The sequence below is a fragment of the Carettochelys insculpta genome, chromosome 27 (genome assembly GCF_033958435.1).
Source record: "Carettochelys insculpta isolate YL-2023 chromosome 27, ASM3395843v1, whole genome shotgun sequence".
In the NCBI taxonomy this organism is placed as follows: Eukaryota; Metazoa; Chordata; order Testudines; family Carettochelyidae; genus Carettochelys; species Carettochelys insculpta.
The window spans coordinates 10909044-10929772 of NC_134163.1; the positions used below are offsets into that span (position 1 = coordinate 10909044).

The following is a 20729-nucleotide window of genomic DNA, read 5'->3' on the forward strand; positions in this document are numbered from 1 at the left end:
TGTGCGCACAAACCTGATCTGCATGCACTAAGGCCGCATGCATTTCCGCAAGGGAACCCACTGGGGTTAGTAGAAGAAAACATGGTTCCCAGAGCCCCTGAGGTTACTGGTATTAGCTATGAGTGGGCAACCCTCTTTCTTCGGAACCTGTTCAAAACAGGGATTGAGGAGCTGAGACAGCCAAACCCAGCCCAGCCTTCTGCAGCTGCTTTTTTCCCAAGACCCTGCTTGCCAGCCACTGCACGCTGCTTCGTCATTCAAAGGAGACGTTAGAGAGGGGGCTCTCTGACTTCACTGCAATGTGACAACAAGAATGACTTCATAATCCCAGGAGTGGGGATTGAAGTCTGAGCCTTCCTGAACCCCACAGCTCCAAAGGAGGAGGCCAAACCCTGAGCCCCACTACAGTGGACATGGGAGCCCACACTGAAGTTCAAGGTTCCAGCCCCAGGCGAGGGGCCTGTAACCTAAGTCCCACCATCAGTGTTCCTGGTAAACTGGGAGCTTATGGGGCTGCTCAGGAGAGATTCAGCTGTGCCCATCTGATTAGCAGAGTGCCCTTAGCTAGGTTTGTGTTTCTCCCGGTGGTGCACCTTCACACACACCTCAGTGCATGTAAAATTTATTCTGCACACCGATGAAGACAGTTAGAGGGAACTTTGCCCACAACCTCAGGTTTTTGCTTTGGCCCTTGGCAGCGGGGATCAGGCTTCAGCCCTGGGCCCCAGCAAGTCTCATCCAGCCCTAATACACCACTTTGGGGTCCCAACCCACAGCTTGAGAACTGCTGCTTTAGAGCAATGTGCCTTCCTTCGGCTCCTTGTGGCTATGCATTGATTGTATTGATTTGGAGCACGGCTGGCCCTAGCCACCCTGTTACCAGCAAGCCCCAGTGAGCCTCCAACCCAGCTCTGCCTCCCTGGTGTCCCGTGGGTGCATGCGTAGGCGTGGATCTAAGCAGGACTCCCAGAGCAGGGCTTTCATGCAGATAGCTCTGATCTCCCCCTGCTCCCATAGCACTCCTGAGCGAGTCTGTCTGCCTAAGTAATCTATGCAAGCTGACGGGCGGCGTGGGCAGCTTTGTGTCATCCCAGCACACGGTCAGGAGAGGCAGCACTGTCCAGATGTGCGCTTGAGAACTGGCTCAGCTGAGGGGGAAGTCAAGGGAACAGCTGCCCTGGTCTCTCTCTCTCTGACACACACACACGCTGCTGCATCAAGTACCAGTGTTATTTCTAGCCAAGAAGAAAACCTGGGATTAAGATAAACAGATGGGGCGGGAGATGCAGGGACTGGAGTCTGAGCTCAGCCCCACCAGTGCAAAGCTGGGGGTGGAGTGGCTCCATAGAGGCACATGGCTTTCCGCCTGCATCCAGGAGAGGCCAGGATCTGTCATGGCAGCAGCGGGAGGAGGGAAGGAAGGAGCATCTGAGGTTCAGGAACAAGCCCAAGGGGAATTCAGCACCTGAGAACGTTCTGCCCCCGCCCTGCATCCCAGCTGCCCATCCCCCACAGGCCTGTCACTCTGGCTCGTGGCACCTTGGGTAAAGGAGTTGTCGTCATGGAAACGCTTATTCACCACATGGAACCTGACATTTGTGGTTGCCATGGTAACCGGCTCTTAGGGGCATTCCCTCCGCTTTGCACAAAAGAGAAATTTTGATATGATCTTTGGAGAGGGGGCTGAAAAGGGGGGGGACAAGGAGGAGTGACACCCCCCCACCCCTTCCAGGGCTCCCAGTGACTCTCTGAGCCCTGTGTGTTGCCATCCAAGCAGCAGGATGCGACCCTCAGGGGATCAGCAGGATAAATGGGCATTATGTAAACGTGTCCCTTTTTATTGCCTGGCCACTGAGGCTTTATGGGAGTCCCAGTGGGGCAGATCTTGGCCAGGCACCTCTCCAGAACAAGCTTCTAGTGGGAACTGCAGCATGGCTATGAAGCCCACCAAGCCCATTGCTTGCTAAACTGGCCTGCAATAAGGGAAAGTGGAAGATGTCCTAAGGCCAGCGTCTCAGCTGTGTGGTCTCAGATGCCTCACGATGCTGACCAGAGCACTCCTGCTGGCTCACCGTGGCTCAGGACTGCAAGCAGAACCAGCCTGACCATGAGAGGACGAGATTCTGGCCAGCGATGAGTATAGCTCACAAACCCTAGTGAGTGCTAATATGACACCAACAGACCCCGACCGTCTGCAGGCAGAATTGAACCTAAGCTCCCAAGGTCCCAGATTATGAGCCCCTGCTGTGTGAGCTAAAAGCTAAGGCCGGCGGGGAGACTCACTCTTTCTCTCTGTAAGAGGGCTAAGTGCAGCTACATGGGCAAACGAATCACACCTTGTAGGTGTGTGGGTTACATTAACAAGCCCTGTTTCCCACTTCCACTCCCACCAGGTGGCCTGGTACCAGCCAAGCCTGATTCTGTGCTGGCAGAGGAAGGGCCTGGCTCGTTCTCACTTGATAGAGATGAAGGTGAGATATAGAAGCCTTTCAAAACAGCTAAAGACATTTGTGGTTTGAGAAGAAATTCAGGATCCTTTGCTAAACATTTGCAGCGAGAGGTCTCCAGCACTGGACAGATGACCCCTGCTTATCACAGGGGTTCCCTAGCAATGGCAGAAGAGATCTAAGGAGCTGACGGAGTATAATTCCAGCTCCACCATAGTCACACTGGCTTGCAAACCCCAAAAGGCCCCACATGCAGAGACATAAATGCAAGGAGATTCTACAGCAGCTCTACTTTGGCCTAGGCAGGTAACCAAGCTGCGTAGGCCAGAGACACACAACTAGAGGGGTGGCCAGACCAAAGAGTGATACAGAAGAAATGACTACGTCTTCTTAGTGGGGTCTCCAGTCACACCACCTTGTGGAGAGAGATGAATATTTACTCCCCTCATTTTACAGAGGGGGAGAGAGAAGCACAGGGAGGGGAAGTGGCTTGACTAAGGCCACCCAGTGAGTCAGTAGCAGAACTGGACATACAACCAAAATCAGGTACTCCTAGAGCCCGGCTCTAGCTGCCATATCACACATACAGACCAGGGGGCGTGTCTATGCACACACATGAAGCTATGGTCTCAGAGACCCATGAACATCCTCAGTCCATACACACACACACACTAAACCACACACAAACATGCAGCAGCAAACACACATGCACAGATGCACACACATGCTTATTACACATGTGCTCTTGCCCAGGCATGCACACACCTCCCCCCGCATAGGCATCTCCCCTCCACACCCCCGGTGTTGCTGAGGGTTTTTGCTAGTGATTTATGAGGCTGAGCCTGCCGCACACACAGAGCTTGATTTTCCTCATTAAATTATTTAGATGAGCATTAAAAATTAACCTATTTATTCATTTCTGAAGAATATCCCATTAACATTGAGCACACGCTGCTGGGCCAGCAAGGGCCACGCTCCCCCCGCCCCCACCGCCAGTGCCTCACGGCGCTTCCTACCTGCCGCTAATGATAGGCAGCGTTGTCAGCTCTGTGACCCATCGGGCTGAGGACCAATGGCCTTGCTAAGCGCTCCCCGCGACATGGTGGTGGTGCGGCCAGACACACCAGCAAAGGAACCTGGTTAATCAATCCCTCCCTCTTGCGCTCTGTCACACACCCCCTCCCGACACACCCACCGAGTGTGGCTCTCCCTCTTACCCTCCTCTCTCTCTCTCTCACACACACAAACACCGTGTGCGTCTGTCCCCTCAGCCTCTCTCTCATACACACACACACACTATTCTGCAAGTGCCTCTCTTGCTTTCTTTCACCCGCCTTCTTGCTCATACTCATACACCCAGTGCCTCTCTCCCACACCACCCTCTTCTCTATTACATGCACACACATCATCTATCTGTGTGTGTGCACCTCTCTCTATTACACACACGCACTGAGTGCCTATGCAGCAGCTCCCTGGGCTCCCAGCAGGGAGCAGCCAGCTAAGATGGAGGGGCTCACTGGCCCCAGGGCTGCTAGCAGCCTATCTGCATTCAGACATTAGAACATTGCTCCTTCGGAATTCCTGCCGATCCCCAAGTGGTCAGGAGCTGCCTTGTGGGAGGAGCAGAAGGACGGCCTGGAGCAGCCAATTTCTTTCCCGGTGAGGGAGACCAGAAGAGGTCTTTCCAATGTGAATCACTATAAATTGTAACAGAAATTGCACCCCTGCTATGTGCTGTGGCCAGGTTTGAAATATGAAGCCCATTTGGGTGAGGGATTGGGTGGCTGTTCCAACTCCTTTACTGTGACATTCCTGCTCCTGTTTTCTGATGCAATTGCAGGAGTGAGGACAGCGGGGGGGTGAAATCCTCCTGCAGAAAGGCTGTGGGCATTTTCCTATGGATTCCAGTGGACCTAGAATTTCACCCCGGGAGTCCCGCACCTGCTGCGCCCACAATGACACCTTGCGTGAGTTGCCGCCCCAGTGATCCCACAGCCTTCTGCTCCAGGAGGGGTAGAGATCATCCCCTCTTGCTTCCTGGGAGATTGGGCGGAGATGCTCAGCAACTCACATGCTGCTGAGAAGACAAGAGCCCCAAGGGAGGAGCAGGCCTTGCTCTCTATTAATGAAGTGTAAGTGATGCAGGATAGCCCCTCAGGTGCAACACAGGGTAACCTAGTGTCATTAAGTGGGTCAGAGGCAAAGACCATGAAACCAACACAGCATGCGCTGGCTCCTAAGGGCCCACACTAGAAACAAGGACACACAGACACTGGCTGCTACATGGCTGGCCAGTTTAGAACACCCGGCCTCCTGAGATCATCACAGTCACTACACAGCCATTCAGAGCACCAGCATCTGGAACCTGACTTGCACATTCATCTCCTGTATCTGGGCCTGTGAGGATGTATCAGTGCCCTGGAACACAACACTGAGGGAGAACAGCAGCAGAGTATGCATCCTCCTACACTTTAGGCTCAATCTTGACCTGTCAGAACACACCTAGTGGAAAATGGGAAGTTTAGTCTGCACTGATCTCTGCATCCCTGTTGAGAGCATGAGCAAAGCTGGCAATTAATATGGTACTGAACGCTGCTCTGGCACCATCCAGCAGCAGTTCAAAGCATTCACCCTCCCCCTATGAGGTACATAAGTACCATAGTACCCATTTTTCAGAGGGGGAAACTGAGGCAGAAGATCTGACTTACCCAATAACACACAGCATAACTAGGGGTCCTGATGCCATGCCTCCTGCTCTAAGTGCTACACCCTACCTTTGTGGAGTTATGTGGTGGCAGATTGTCCTTGGAGAATCAGATTGAGATGTTACACAAGCCTCTTCTGAAGGCCATCATTTCAAGCAGAGCAGGACTGGGGTCTTCCTTTTGCTGGCCCAGCCAGCAGTGAGTGACAGGCAGGCAGAGAGGGAAATTGTCCCCGTGCCTCTGGAAGATGAGCTCTGAATGGCAGAAGACAGCCGTGTACAGACAGCCAGGCCAAGCGATGGACAGTGACCCAAAAGATCAGTCGTTTCACCTCCTTGGGTGCTCTGCAGCTTCTTACTTTTCCCTAATGCAAGTGGTTACCCCATCTTCCCTCCTGCTCCTGCTCCTTCACCAGCAAGGCAAGCTCCTTACCACAGTGACTCAGAAAGTCTTTGGATCTCCCTGATATCCCTATGGAAGTGACAGCACCATTACCATACATTATCATCAGATAACCAACATAGGCATTCGTCCTGTCACTGCAATTATGGGCCTTGTCATGCTGCAGGCTCTTGGGCAGATGTACCCCGAAGTGGGTTCTTCCACGGGTCATTCTGCCCTCACTTGAACCCATGCTTTAGCACACCAGAGGGCAACACCCCTGAAATCAAGGGCATCAAATGAGCTTCCCCATCATTCTGGTCCTTCCGCTCCCTTTCAATTGGTCCCATTGGAGGTGACAGGCAGAAAGGTGGTAAGAGGAGTTGGCCAACTCTCCTGGAGTCCTTTCCACAAGCCATAAAAGAAATCAAAAGCACAATTCCCAAAAGAAATCTAACTCATGAAAGCAAAATCCAGACCCAAATCCGGTTGACACAGGTTTTGAAGTAAAGCTGTTGGCCTGAACTGGAGTCAAGGTGGATTTACACTGGGCTAAATAAAAAAAAAAAGCAGTCAAGTAGCACTTTAAAGACTAGCAAAATAGTTTATTAGGTGAGCAATAGTTTATTAGGTGAGACTATTTTGCTAGTCTTCAAAGTGCTACTTGACTGCTTTTTGTTTTGATAGTGTATAGACTAGCACGGCTTCCTCTCTGGGCTAAATAAGAGTAGAAAGTGGCCCACAGTGGCACTGACAGCCACCTTGGGCATGGGGACAAGGTGGAAGGTGGGGCCAAGGGCAAAAGGGGCAGCACTTAGGGCAGTTAGCCTGGGGCCCCCCCACATGTTCCCTTAGAGCTACACACGGACCACAAGTATCACTGTCCTTCACTCAGCCTGGCTGTCTGTACATGGCTGTCTTCCACCATTCAGCTTTCCACGGTGTTTCAAAGGGGTCTGGAGCTCCAGCTTCCACTGCTACTTCGGCAGCGGCTGGAGCTCCAGGCCCCTTTGAAGTGCTGGGTCCAGGGGCAACTGGCCCCTTCTCTGCACCCATCCACAGGCCTGCTGACCCATAGTCTCTCTCCTATGCCTGCCCTGAACACCCTGAAAGCTTTACTAGAGCAGATTCATTGATTCAAAGGCCAAAAGGGTCCATTATGATCATCTATCCTGACCTCCAGCATAGCACAAGGTGCAGCATGTCATCCACTGATCCTCAGCGCCAGACCCATAACTTCTGCTTGAGCTATAGCCGCTCTCTGACGAAGACATCCACGCTTAATTCAAAGACTTCGATGAAAGGAGGCGCTGCCCTGTCCCAAGGTGAGGTGCACAACTGGCCCATGATCTCTTCTGCTATAAACGTGTGCCTTATTTCTAGCCTCAATTTATCTTGCTTCAGCAGAATTCACAAGACCAGTCCTTCAGGGGCTTGGGCTGGTGTTTTTGGTGGTTGGGATTTTATTATTATTCTGTATGCATATCTCCCAAACCCATCACTGTTGCATCCCTTAGATCACCTCTTCCCAATCTCACTTGGGTGGCACTTCTGTCTCTCTTGCTGTCTGCCTGTGGGAAGGTCTTCTGAGGAAAGTCTCTGGGCTTTATAGAGAGTTATCTGAGTGAAATTTCAAGGTCTGTGATATGGAAGAGGCCAGGTAGGAGATCTTTGGTTCTTTCTGACTCTAAACCCTATGAAACTTAACAGTGACCCTCTGTCCTGGGCTCCTGGCCACTTGTGTTCCCCTCCCCTACTTGAAACAGGTCAGGCAGGATCAGAGAAAGAACTGGGGAGCTACATTAATAAAGCACTGTGGCACAGTCACCCTGTTACTCCAACCACATACCAGCAATGAGGCAGAAAGGAGGGGGTAACACACATTGCTAAGCATGTAGTTCATGCAGAGAATGGTGTTATCTTCATCTCTGCCCTACCTGGTCCATCATAAGGCCTTGTTGACACTCACTGTCAATCTACTTCAGCTACACAAACAACGTAGCTGGAGTCAGCTTATCTACCCTGGCATCTCGCGTGTAGTCAGGTGGACCGGGGCTGCTCTGTCGTCAACACTGACTACTCTTCACATCTTGGTGGAGTAGTGGCATTGGTGGGAGCAAGCTCGGAGACTGATTTACTGCATCTAAAGTAGATGTGATAAATCGGCAGCCGATGAACCGATTACAGATGCATTGATCCTCCAGGGCCAAATGGATCCACCAGGGCCAAATGGAGCAGGCCTGCAGGAGACCTGAGAGTCACTGCTCCTCAGTCTCTCTTGAGCCTGTGCACTGAAACTGCGTTGGCTAGTGAGCCCAGCTTCACACTGTGCAAAGATCTGCGAGATCATTATGAATGGGCTTCTCAAAGCTTCCCTCTCATGAGTAGGACCTGCCCACAATGCCAAGTAGGCTAAGGCATCTACAGCTGGTCTTCCCCTGCTGCTGGTACAGATGCACCAAGAAAGTTTGAAATGTGAGTTTTGGAGGGCGTCTCACAACCATCTCCAAAGGGTGTCTGAGATGATCACTTAAGATTACTTGTGCCATTGAACCCTGGATTACCTAGGGCTCTCTAGTATAAATGAAAATGAACAAACAGGCAGGTGCTCAGACTGTTGACTTACTCTTCTGTGGATAACTGGATCTTGGGCCGTCAGCGAAATGCAAATATCACCTGTAATTTCCAGGTCCATTCTCTTCCACGCTCCCCTAGTGCTGGGGAGACACACCCTGCCACAGTGACTCACCCTACCTGTTTCCTGGTGGCCTTTTATTATATGCCTTTGTGGTCTCACAGCTGAGCAAAGGAAAGCCAACTTCTCCCTCACTCCAACTGAGGTCCTGAGGAATAGCAGCTTGGCCATTCCCCCATATTCTATTTTGGGGGTATAGCAGGGCTCCCTCTTGCAAATCCAGGGGAACACAATTTCTGGGGACAGTGCCCCCATCTGACAGAGGCAGAATAGGAAAGAGTCTTCGTGCCAGCTTAGTCTGGCAAACAAGATGTCCCATGTTGCTGCATAAGGATGTTTGCTATGGGAGACCACAGCACCGATGCTGTTCAAACATATGAAATTTACCCAGCTCTGATGGTGATGAATAAAGTTGTCTGAACCTCTTGGGAGATATCAGGCAGAGGATCTTCCCTAGTAGGGAAAATGAACATCACAGCAGGCTCCTGCACAAAGCTCTCCTCTATCTTCTTACCAACAGCACACTTTCCTCCTCTCTTGGTTCTCTACTGCTTGCACACACATCATTTTGCATAAGAAGGGTCCTCTCGTCCCCTCTGGCTTCTCTGGTACCCAAAGGAGTGTGGGATGTTCCTTGTATGAGCGTATAGGGGCAACCTAGCCAATGAGGCAAACCAGGAGACCTCTTGTTGCTTTCCTCTTGGTGGATGCTCCATCATACACCATCTGCCCCATCTTCTCGCTTGCCCTTGCAAATGAATTAGCTTTGCAAATACATTGATTTCTTGTTTTAATTGAGCAAAATTAATACATTTCCCCTGTGCCTGGAGGGAGTCTTGATGACAGCAGGGTTAGGAGCTGATTGGACAAGTCTCAGCTCCCCACTGCTCCTCTGGGCAATTCAGCATAACTGTCAAAAGTTGAAATGCCCCTGGACATTCCACTCACAGCCCCTGGAGAGATGCTGAAGGTCCTGAGATTCAAGAGGTAGGCCCAAGGGCCTGAGAAATTCCCCAGAAGGCTTAGTCTCAGGCCAAGAGGCTGAGATCAGGCAAGGGGTGGTTGGAAGGTTTTCGCTAAGGCTGGGAGAGCAGCAGGAACCATAGCTTTCCCCCTCCAGAACAGCATCCTTCAGACACCTGCTAAAACTTGGCTCCTCTTGGTAGATATCTGCTGTTCTCCAAAGAGTTCAAACCTGAATGACTGCAGGATGCAGCAGCACCTGTTACACAGTCACCCCTCCCCCACTGCAGCTTAATTACAGTGATTTGGGAGAGATGGGGCCCTGCTAATTTAACGTTCTTTTGTTGTTGAGAAACAGGAGGCCGGTGGTTCTGTGCTTCAGAACTAGGCTGTGATGGGGACCTCTCCACCCAGGCCTTGGCGTACAGGCCTTAATTAACTCCCTGTTCCCATGGCAACCACTAACGGTGCCGCTCACTTCCTGACAGCCAGGCTGCTGCGGCTCCTCTTTTCGAAGGATGCAGATAGAGAGATAGAAAACCCTCCTACCATAACAACGCACACATGGAAAAACCAGGCCCAGCTGGAAATCCTCACTGCAGGGATGATGAGGAGCCAGCGTGTGAGAGGGGAAATTTACAGTGGTCTGAACACGTGTGAAGGCCAGTGTGCTCTTGCACGTGTGTATGCGTGAGACTGGGAGTGCCCACAATTGTGTGTGTACGGAGAATGTGTGTACTCACATCTGTGCGTGTGAGGAGAGTGGGCATGCAAATGCATTGGGGAGAGTGGGTGTGTTTAGGAAGAAATGTGTGTCTTTCTGTCGTTTGGGTGTCTTTGTTCACACGTGTGGGCATGAGCCTGCTCAGAGGAGACCCCCAGTTGAGCAATATGCCTACACTTGTGCCATTGGTAAGGGAGTGTGCACAGCCTATGTGCTTGTATATTTCCACAAGAGGCGGGCACGCACTTGTGTGCAGGAAGAGATCACAACCATGCCTTTTTTGGCCACATATCGCCCTTTAATTTGATTAGCTCTCCAAACCCCGAGGTAGCAGAACCCAATGTTTATCTTGTTAGCCCATTCTCCCTGTACACATTCTATGCATGATTTCATCTGTTCTCGTGCACTGCCCTGGGGCCAGGTTCACCTGTGGAACAAGCAGATGGGATTCCCACGGAGCTGAATGTGAGTTGCAGTCAGCTGGCGCCAAATCTGGCCCTAGTGTGCTCCCCGCATTGCTGCTTTCTAATGCTGACATTTCTGTGAAGGCTGTTCTCCGTAAGCTGCACCAGAAGCTGGAGGATCTCTACTCTAAACACCCACAAAAAGAGGACAGCACAGGGCAGCAGCTGCGCAAGCTTCTCTTACCCTGTGTGGATGCCAGGCCTGAAATAGGACCTGCTGTGACCACTTCAGGAATGGGAGATCAGAATCCAGCCTTCAGCCCTGTTCAAATCTTCGAGCCCTAAACCTAGCTCCCAAAAGCTTCCCCTGGCATCCTGGATGAGCAGAGCCAGCTCAGGAGTTCTGGCATGAGATATTGACCGAGGCTGGATTCACACCAGCATTAGAGGTGACAGTCTGGTGACCCCATGATCAATGTTCCCTTTAATTCTTTCCACCCATGGGTGGAATAAATTTTGTTCTGTGTACCAGAGCACGTGTGGATGCGCACCACCAATAGAAACACAGGCTGCTAGCTGCGGGTGCTCTGGGTGGCATCTGACTCTCTCCTGAGCGGCCGCCCAAGCACTCAGCTTATAGGGAACACTGCCCATGACCAACTCCCTTCAACCCATCCAATCCCACAGTCTCTCCCTTAACCCTGGGGCGCTGCCTTCCTCATGGGCAGGCCTGACTCAGCCCTTGCTTGCACTAACGTAAGATCAGGAGCCGTTCCGGGACATTCTCCCACTGCTGCATCGCTGCGTTAATCCACAGGAGCTAGTTCTGCTGCATCTGAGACCCTGGTGCATTCCCAGCGTCACTTTGCTCTAGTGTGGCTGCCTCCCTGTAATTTTCCGTTCTCATGTTCCTGTGTTCCCAGGCTCTCAGCACCTCCATGCATTCCCCCTGCCCCCAGATATCTGCATCTCCGTACCCCCATTGCTGCTCATCAGCCTACCCCTCTTCCCAGCTTGGATCGATACCAATTTCTGCCACTTATTTGCCTACCTTTCAGCAAGCTCGTCTTTGTTCTGCATAGATAGAAAACTGTAACTGTACTTTGCCAGCAGAATCACACTTCCCTCCCCCCTCCCTTGCCTCCTTCTTTGGGAGCAATTTTATGCAATTTGCAACTGTCTGGCTGCAAATGAAAAGAGACACAAAGCGTTTCTCCGAAATATTGAAAAGCTGGCTGCTTTTCCCTCAGATTTCACTTAGCGAGATGCTTTAACTTTGGCGCGTGTGATCACTGCATGTCATTAATAACCTCTTTCACTCCTTTCAGAAGGCTGCAAGGGAAAGCGCAATCTCAAATCAAAGGCATGGGCTATTGAGATATTATGTCACTTCAACCAGCCAAGGAAAAGTGCTCTGGGGAGCAAAGAGAGGGTGATGGGTGACGCACCTACACCCTGATTGACACACTGTGAGTACAATAGATTAAACAGGAGGCCAAAGGCCTGATGCTCTCATGTTCAGACCAGAGACACCACCTCCATCTAGACCTCCTAGATCATGGGTGTGCAAAGTGGAGGGCTGGACTGCTTGAGGGGTAAGGGAGTGAAATTTCGTAAGTGGAGTGCAGCACGATTGGCTGCTGAGTCTCAGGCTCATCCATCTCATTAAAATCATTGAATTCTGTCATTCTTCTTATGTCCGTGTATTCACATTTCTATACCGATTAATAATGTTTTTATGTTCTACAGACTGATTTTCTTACATGGGCCAAAAGGTGTTTTATTTGTTTTGTTTTGTTTTGCTTTTTGCATGAACATAACCAAAATTTCCATGGGTTTGGATTACACTGGACAGGTTGTGGGGCCCTTGATAACGGCAGGAACCAAAACAGGAGCCTGATGTAAAAAGTCTGCTCACCCCTGTTGCAGAGATACATTTCAGAGCTACTGGTAGCCCTCCACAGGATGATCTGGGGAAAAGAGCTTAGCACCTGTCCCTTTCTTTCTCAGGACGATCTGCTTGCCCCAGGGCTGGGGCAGAGTTCCCAGGGCACCTGGATTTGCCGAAGGTGGAGGGAGGGGAGGCAAAGGGGAAAATTGTGCTGGGGCCCAGCCTTTTAAAGGGGCCTGGAGCTCCAGACACCATCACTGCCAAAGCAGCAGCAGCCAAAGTTCCAGGCCCCTTTGAAAGGCTGTGGCAGCGCTGTGCCTCCACTGTGCGTTTGGCTCTGAGGGAGCACGGCAGGGGCGGGGCTGATTGCCCTAAGCCTCGCCCCTTCTGCCCTTGGCCCCACACCTTCCAGGGCAAGGAGACGGCCCCTTCTCCACTTGCCTCAAGTCCCGCAGTGGCTGTCGGCACCGTTGCATATGGAAAAGATTCCATCATGGTTCAGTGGCTGCCCAGTCAATCTGCAGGAACGAGAGCTGGGGAATTCTGAGGGGGAGGTTTGCAGAACAGCTGTTGAATCCAAAGGCCATCTCTGCCTCTGACATAAACGGCAGAGCTCTGGAGGGCTCTACAGCCAATGCTGCACAGGACTCAGCTCTGGGCCTTGTGTAGACAGCAGCCTCATGGGGTGTGGACCTTGGACAGAAAACCAAAGATGTGTGGAAAAATTTAGGTCAGATGGAGTGCCTGTGGGGCTTTGGGGCCAGGATTAGTTGTTTAGATCTCTTCATTATTTGTGATGCTCCACTTGCTCCAGATTCCAAACATAATCAAAGAGGGATTATTCAAACTTACCTTTACCATCTGAGTGAACCTGCCCAAGGCTGCTCTCTTAGTACCAGGGCTGCTTTGAATTCCACACACCCAAGCCCTAAGATGCCTTAAAAATAAATGCAGACCCTCCAAAACCTTCCATTAGCTGGAAGATGGACCTCTGTCTATATGGAGTTGCGTGCCATAAGGATCTTGACTAATTGCACCAGGTTCAGCTTGCTGGGGAAGAACTAGACAAGTATTTGCTTAAGGTGGTCTAATCTCACCTGCTAAAGGAGTTTCAAATAATCTCTGGTTGATCTGAGATTTCAAGAGCCTAGGACAAAAACTGAGAACCTGGTAACTCAATATGAATTGCAAAAACTGTACAGCAGGGAGAGATGAGGCTGGCTTCTAGAGAGCTCTGGAAGGCTCTGGAAAGCCTTCTGGGGTGGGATGCGCAAAACAGGAGGGTTTGTGGAATATTGTCTGTTTGGCTCATGGCCACGCCAGGGGTTAGCTTTGCATATTTCCCATGTAGAATGAGCTAACAACATTTCTTCTGCAATAAATTGACCTCCAGGAGGTTATACTAAGGTAGAATGGAGACCTGTGTGTCACTGTGCATCCTATGTCCAAGAAGTCTCTGATTCAGCTCTGGAATCTTCACAACATGCATCTGACAAAGCAGGTCTTTGCCCATGAAAGCTTATGCTCCAAAAAATCTGTTAGTCTGTAAGGTACCACAGGACTTTTCATTATTTTTGTGGATACAGACTAACACAGCTACCCCTCTGATACTCTCATTCAGCATCACCTAGGAAAGGTCCATTTGAAACATTCAGCTATGGGGATGAAGAATGACATTTTTATGTTGGAAATAACAGGTTACTTCGCCCTTGTGGTGTTGAACTTTTCCTCTCAGGATCTCAAAGCACTTTTCTTGCAAGGCAGGCAAATATTACTCCTTTGCTCTGTATTGGCTCCAATCCTTCCTCTCCAGCTGTAATCAGAGAGAGGTAATAGGTTATCTGTTACACCTCTCCAAAGCCTCTCATTTGTGGCACCCCGCTGGGGTCCATACTATCCCCTCTTCTCTTCAAAATCTACGTGAGACCATTGCGAGAGCTGGGGGGATACCAGGTGTTCAACTGCCGACAACATACTGATGACATTCTATTCTAGATCTCACTCTCAGTCGAGGCAAATGCCACTGCTACGAACATGTCAGAATGTTGACTGGAAATTAGCGATCGGCTGGAGAGCAGCTGGCTCACACAGAGCCCAGCCAAAACTGAAGCGATGTTATTCAGAAAAGGAAAAGGCTCTGAAGCACTGGCTGAGATGTTGACCTGGCTGGCTCCTACAACTTAGGCTGACCCAGCTGGGATGCTCATGAGCATGAAAAATTCACACCCTCTGAGAGATGGAGTTACACTGATCTAAACACAGGCATTGACGTGGCGAGGTTGACAAGAGAAGTCTCCCTGCCTCTCAGAAGGGTGGACTGACTATGAAAATGGAATAATCACTTCCGTTGCTGTAGCAGGCATCCACACCATGTGCTGCTGTAGCATCCACTATGTAGACCTAGCTGTTGTCTCCATTTTCCAAGAAACTCATGGAGCCTCCATTCATCAAAGTAGGGTGAAAATCTTGAGGTCCCATTTGATGCCCACCAAGCTTGAATGAGCAGGCAGTAAGCACTAATGCCTCTTCTCACCTCCAGCTTGCCAGGGTTCTCCACCCTTTCTTCCCAGGCTAGGTTCTTGCCGCTGGGATCCATGCATTGGCCACCACCAGGCTGGGTTACTGTGAATCACTGGATCTGAAACTGATAGTGCAGATGATGCACAGGCTCCAGCTGGTACAGAATGCAGCTGCCTGCTTTCTCCATGAGGATGTCAGACCCGTGCTCAAGTCCTTTCCTGGGCCCCTAGTCAGCAGGCGCATCAGGTTGAAGGGCTTTGGTTTTAATTTCCAAAGCCAAGAATTGCTCAAGCCCGTGAGGCATTGAAGACTGCATTTTGATCATGAGCCATTGCAAAAGCTGCACCCACCTGGGACAATGCAAACCACAGAGCTCAGACCAAAGCATGTGAATGAGGGAATCTGAGTCTGGAATAAACCCCCAGAGGAGCCGAGGTGAACCTGGAGTCTGACTTTCTCTAGGAAATGCTTCAACACTTTCCTCTTCAAAAAGCCTTGCCACCTTGAGAATGGCACTCAGAGCACTGACTTCCTCCCAGTAAACCCCACCCAGTCACCAACGGTATAAAAAACGGTACCACAAGGAGAACTGTGGCTCCACAAGAGGAGGTTTACCAGAAATTCCAGGAAGTCCTCTATGGACTTCGCTATTGATTTTACATGGAGCAGCTCAGACACAACAGCGATGGCCATCAGGATAAACCTGCATTAGATAGATTTTACAGATGGATAAGATGAGATATCACAGTCTGGATTCCCATTTACACCAGGGAGGCCTTATCCTGCCAAAGCTGTGACAAGGCTGTATCCACATAGCTCTGTTGCTAAAAGTCAGCACCTGCGAAAGCTGTTTGCTGGCTCTTTGGCTGACAAAATGCTTCTAACCCACACCAGTGGCTTTCACTTACAGCCTTCATATTTGCACTTGCCCCAGCTGAACTTTTGTTGTTTGTGGGGGAGGGGCTTTAAGCACCTGTGAATGGCAAAAGTTTTGTCAATCAATTGCAAGTGTAGACAAAGCCACAGAATAATGCTTTTGGGGTGTGTGCTGGGGGGGGCGGGGGCGTGTCAAGTGGCTTGACCAAGGACACAAAGCCAATCAGAAACAGAGCTTGGAGTAGAACTGAGGAGGCCTGGTTCCCAGGTCATGATTCTAGCTATGCTGCACTCCAGAGAGCTACAAGAAAACAAATCAAGACCATTCCTCTTTGACTCCAACTACAGAACCTTAGATCAGGCTGAGAAACCCCCAGATTATTATTCGCCTTTCCACTGGTTGCAATCAATCACTGCTCTCTTGAGAGATCCAGCAAGGGGGGCCAATTTGTGCTGGTTTTGGTGATGGTTTTTGAGATGCAGCCAGCTGTCCACAGGGAAATGTACTAAAACCAGCTACAGGTTGGACCTCCAAGGTCTGGCACCTGACCAGTCCTGAAAAAGAGGATTTGCCGGACCAGGGGAAGGTCCCCTGCCCCCGGCTCCCAGCCCATCTCTGCCCCAATTCCCGCTCCAGCCAGCCCCCTACTTCCACCCCTGCTCTGGATGCTGCCCGCTGCAGCCCTCTGTTGCCCATCCCAAAGCCGCCAGCCCTGGCTCAGCCCCACTGCTCTTGGCCGTGAGCTCCAGCTTTGGATGCAGGCCCACCTCACTGTACTGCACTGTTTAGGGCTCTGGGCTGGCCACAGCCATGGCTTCATGGATCCAGCCATGGCTGCAGCTTTGCTGCCGCCACCTTGGGCTCCTGCCCTGCCTGGAGCTCTGTGACTCTGGTCCAAGCCATGGCTCCGGTGCAGGTGCAAGGGCTCCAGACCGGGGTTCTCTGGTCTGGGAACATCCATGGACTTGCTGAACCATGGATGTTGATGGACCAGAGAACTCCAGTTTTTAGAGGCACAACCTGTAAAACTGCATTTGAGGCAAGCTACAAAACAGCCACCAGACAACAGCAGAATTCATCAACAACATTGGGCTAAATTAGAATTATGGACTTGAAGGTGAAAAGCTCCATACTCTACCCTCAGCCTCCTGATGGGTCAAGGCCTTGTGCTTTGAATTCTGAAGCTGAAACCCCCTGATTCTGGGTTTTGGTTAGGGTGGGAGGAAACCTACATTGATGCCAGTGCACCCCAATGTTAACTCTGAAGCCCAATAATGACATTATAATTCTTAACCATTTGAACAATGAAGGATTCATTTCCCACCATCCCAAGGAACCACCTTCCCAAGTACCAAAAGCCTTAAATATGCTCATACCCAAATACCAACAATCTTCAGCTTCTCAGGAAAAGCAGTTTTGCTTTGTCAACTCAAAACCAAACTCCACAGCAGTGTCAACATGTGGAGAGAGTATAAAATAAGTTGCACTTCCTCTCACACTAAACAACACGGGGGCTACTGCTCATGCTGTTGTTTTGGGATTGAATTCCATAGGAATCGCCATTTTGAGCATAAAGGAAGATGAATCAGAATCCAGAGAAGGTCTTGCTGCCAAATCTAGGCTAGTATGGAAGACACGGAGCCTTGAATATACACTGTATTTGCTCTTCAGCTGCTGTACTGACGAGGTTCCCATTCACCGTATGTTGAATTACAGCACTAACCGTGACCTGTATAATTTCTATACTGTGATAATACTCCCTCATTCTCTATATCCCTTGCTGGTCTAATGCTTGTGGAAGATTATAATGCCTTTTCCTGACATGCTAACTTATCCCCTGAAGAAAATTAAGTCAAATAATATCTGAGAATGTATTTCTTTTCTGCTCTCATCTGTGCCCTAAAATAACCTGGAACACCCACCGCTGGTATCAGCAAGGACAGCACCCAAAAGAGACTCAATGAAGCTGCAATTAAAAAACTTGTGAGCCTTCCTGCCTATTGCAAACACAGATCCAGGGGCTGGGAGAGGCGACAGAAGCTTTCTGGCCCTGCAGGAGTTAAAGGGGAAATGTTATGGTTAAAAATTCCTAACCCCTCTCCAGAGATCCCTGGTTTACATTAATTATCCTGCTGCCGTAAGCACTTAGGGTCTCCCGTGAGCTTCTGTCTATAAGTACCCGAGTCCTCCGCCTCCTCACCTACAAAGGAACCTTTTCAGCACCCTTGCTCAAACCCCAAAGTGGGGAAAAAACAAGCTCAGCCCAGAGAAAACACGGATGGCAGATTTTTTTTTTAAAATCCAGCGTCATTGCCTTGCAAAGGAGACGAACAATCTGTGCACAAATAGGGGTGACTTCGGGGCAGTGTTCCCTCCAATTTTTTTCCGTCTGTGGGCTGAATAAATTTCTGGCACGTGCAGGTATGCACCACCAGTAAAAAGTGAGTGGGGCAGCACTTGAGTCTCTCATGGGCGACCAGCCAAGGGCTCAGCTTACAGGGAACACTATCTGGGGGTTGATTCCCGACACCATAGAACAAACCCATGCTGAATGATCCCTCTGGTCTTCCCATGGAGATTTCTCAGTGACTGCATACCCCAGAAGGGCACAGCGTTACCAATGGGAGTCCAGAATTCTCAGTCTCACCAGTTCAATGGATTTTGCTTCTGAGCAATGGGATGGGTCTCTGCATAAGCAGGGACATTTCTCCTCCATGGTCTAGTCAGTCTCAGTAATTGAGCTCAACATTGTGTCAGGGCTCTACAACATAACCCTGAACAACTAGGCCAGGCACTCTGGTGGTAGAAACGTATGAGGAGCAGCGTTCCCTCTAATTTTTAACATCCATGTGTAGAATAAATTTTGTTATGTGCACTAAGGCATGTGAGGATGTGCACAACCAGTAGAAACACACACTGCCGGATGTGTCTTGGAGCTTTTCACCTTCGGGCCCATGATTCTAACATAGCCCATGTTGTGGATAAATTCTGCTGTTGGCTGGTGGCTGTTTCATAGCTTGCCTAAAATGCATTTATCGGATGTACCTCTAAAAACCAGAATTCTCTGGTCCGGCAACATCCGTAGTTCAGTTGGATTATGAATTTCCCAGACCAGGTTAACTGAGCAGCATTTAACTCTCTCCTGGGTGGTCACTCAAGCACGCAACTGACAAGGAGCAGTACCTGATGTGCAAATGAGCCTTGGAAACCTGGGAAAAAGTTCCAGTATCACATGCCTTATCTCATCTTCTTTCCTGCATTACTCCTCCTCACAGGCTGCGCACCTAAAGAAGGTACCTGCCTCCTGTGCCACATCTTCCACCCTTTAACATGACCGTTTCCTGGTGGTGTGAGTAAGTAGCATCAGATCCTGTTTTACATGGGGGAAACTGAGGCACACAGCCGTGACGTGATTTGCTTGCACACATGGTAAGCCTCTAGTAGGATCAAAAAGCCAGCCCAGAGGTTTGTCTCACAGCTCCCTATTGTAACCACCAAACCAACCTGCTCTTCGAGAAAGCAAAAGGAATCAAAGCCAAGTATACCTTCAGTTCATGGCCCCAGCTCAAGCCAAGAAAGCCACAGACCATAATTCATCAACCACTGGGACTTACCCCTGGCAAAGTCTTCTGTTCATGCAGCGCAGTCTGGGCTTTGATGGCAGAATCTCTGGCACAGTATGTGAGAAATGCACAACCTGCAGCGGATAGAGCAAATGCCAAATTAGGCACACAGTTGCTGACATGCAACAACATTAAATGCCCCCCTCCCCCCCCCCAAAAAAAACCCCAACTATTCATGATAACAGCATGTCCCATGACTTACACATCCCCATGCCCAGAACAGCTCCGTGCTCTATCCTTCCTGTACCGAGTTCAGAGAGGTGTCAAGCCTGGGGCAGGCAGCCCTGGTAGGCCTGAGTTTTTATTTAACATCTTAATTACCTGCAAGAAGGGGTGAAAACTTGTTAATCAAAGGCGCAGATGTTACTAAATCGGGAGGTGTCGCAAACACCAGGAAAGACACTAGACAAATAATATAAAAGGGCATAAGGGGCTGGGACCAGATTTAAAGGTGTTTAGGCTCTGCTGCACTCAGCATTGCAATACCTACGCGATTCAGCAACTCAAATCTCATTTTGAAAGAGATTTAACTAAATACCTTTTGAAAATCAATGTAGACTCCTAAACCTGTTTGGCATTGCAACTCTGATGCTGATAGGCCTAAATGCCTTCAAAAATTTGGGCCTTTATCCAAAGCCCAATGGAGTCGAGGGAAGGGCTCTATGAGCTTTGGATCAGACCCTTAGGCTATGCCTACACTTTCCTGGAAGATAGGCCTGCTCAGGGTCGATCTTCCAGGGTTTGATTTTGTGCATCTAGTAGGGATGTGTGAAATTGACCTATCAGAGGTTGGCATTGACCCCTGCATGCCTTGTGAGATGCAAGGAGCAAGGGGGGTCGATGGGAGAAGCTCGCCCGTTGACCTTCTTCAGTGAGGACACCCAGGTAAGTTGATTGCAGATATGTCAATTCTAGCTACATATTTGCTGTAGCTAGGAATTGCATATCTGCAATCAACTTACTTTCCCCAGTGTAGACATAACCCCAGATGGGTTAGAAGTGCAGGCAGGAGGAAAGCAAGCTAGCATAGCCTGTCAAAGAAATAACCTGGTGTTCAGATACTCAATGGGAGTGGGAGGCTTGGATCAGCAATTCCAAAAAACTACCTAAAGTTTCAGAGCAGGCAGCAATTTCGATACTAGAGTGCAATGTCCCCTCTAATTTTTCCATCCATGTGCAGAATAAGTATTATGTGCACCAAAGCATGAGCAGATGTGCACCACCAACAGAAACACAGGCTGCTGCTGGGTGTGCAGTGGGTGCTCTGCTAATCAGCTGGGCGGCCTTTGAATCTCTCCTGGGTGCCTGCCCAAGTGCTCAGCTTATGGGGGCAATACTCGTGCGCCCTGGTATAGGGGAGAGGAATGCGATTTTAGGCTCCCTGTGCAGAAGAATCTTGTCCTGGCACAGGAAGAGGATACATGGCAGCAATGAAAGCTTTCTGTACCGTACACACATGTACTCAACATACATACACCCCCGCATGGAAACTCAGAGAG

The 20729-nt window shown here is 50.0% G+C and overlaps 1 protein-coding gene across 1 annotated transcript in view; it reads right to left on the reverse strand.

The window, feature by feature from the left end:
- CELF5 (CUGBP Elav-like family member 5) overlaps positions 1-20729 on the reverse strand; it is a 66179-nt gene that overhangs the window by 33213 nt on the left and 12237 nt on the right. The window contains exon 2 of the mRNA XM_074978616.1: positions 19222-19304. Within this exon, the coding sequence (XP_074834717.1) occupies positions 19222-19304 (83 nt within the window). The remainder of the gene's footprint in view (positions 1-19221; positions 19305-20729) is intronic.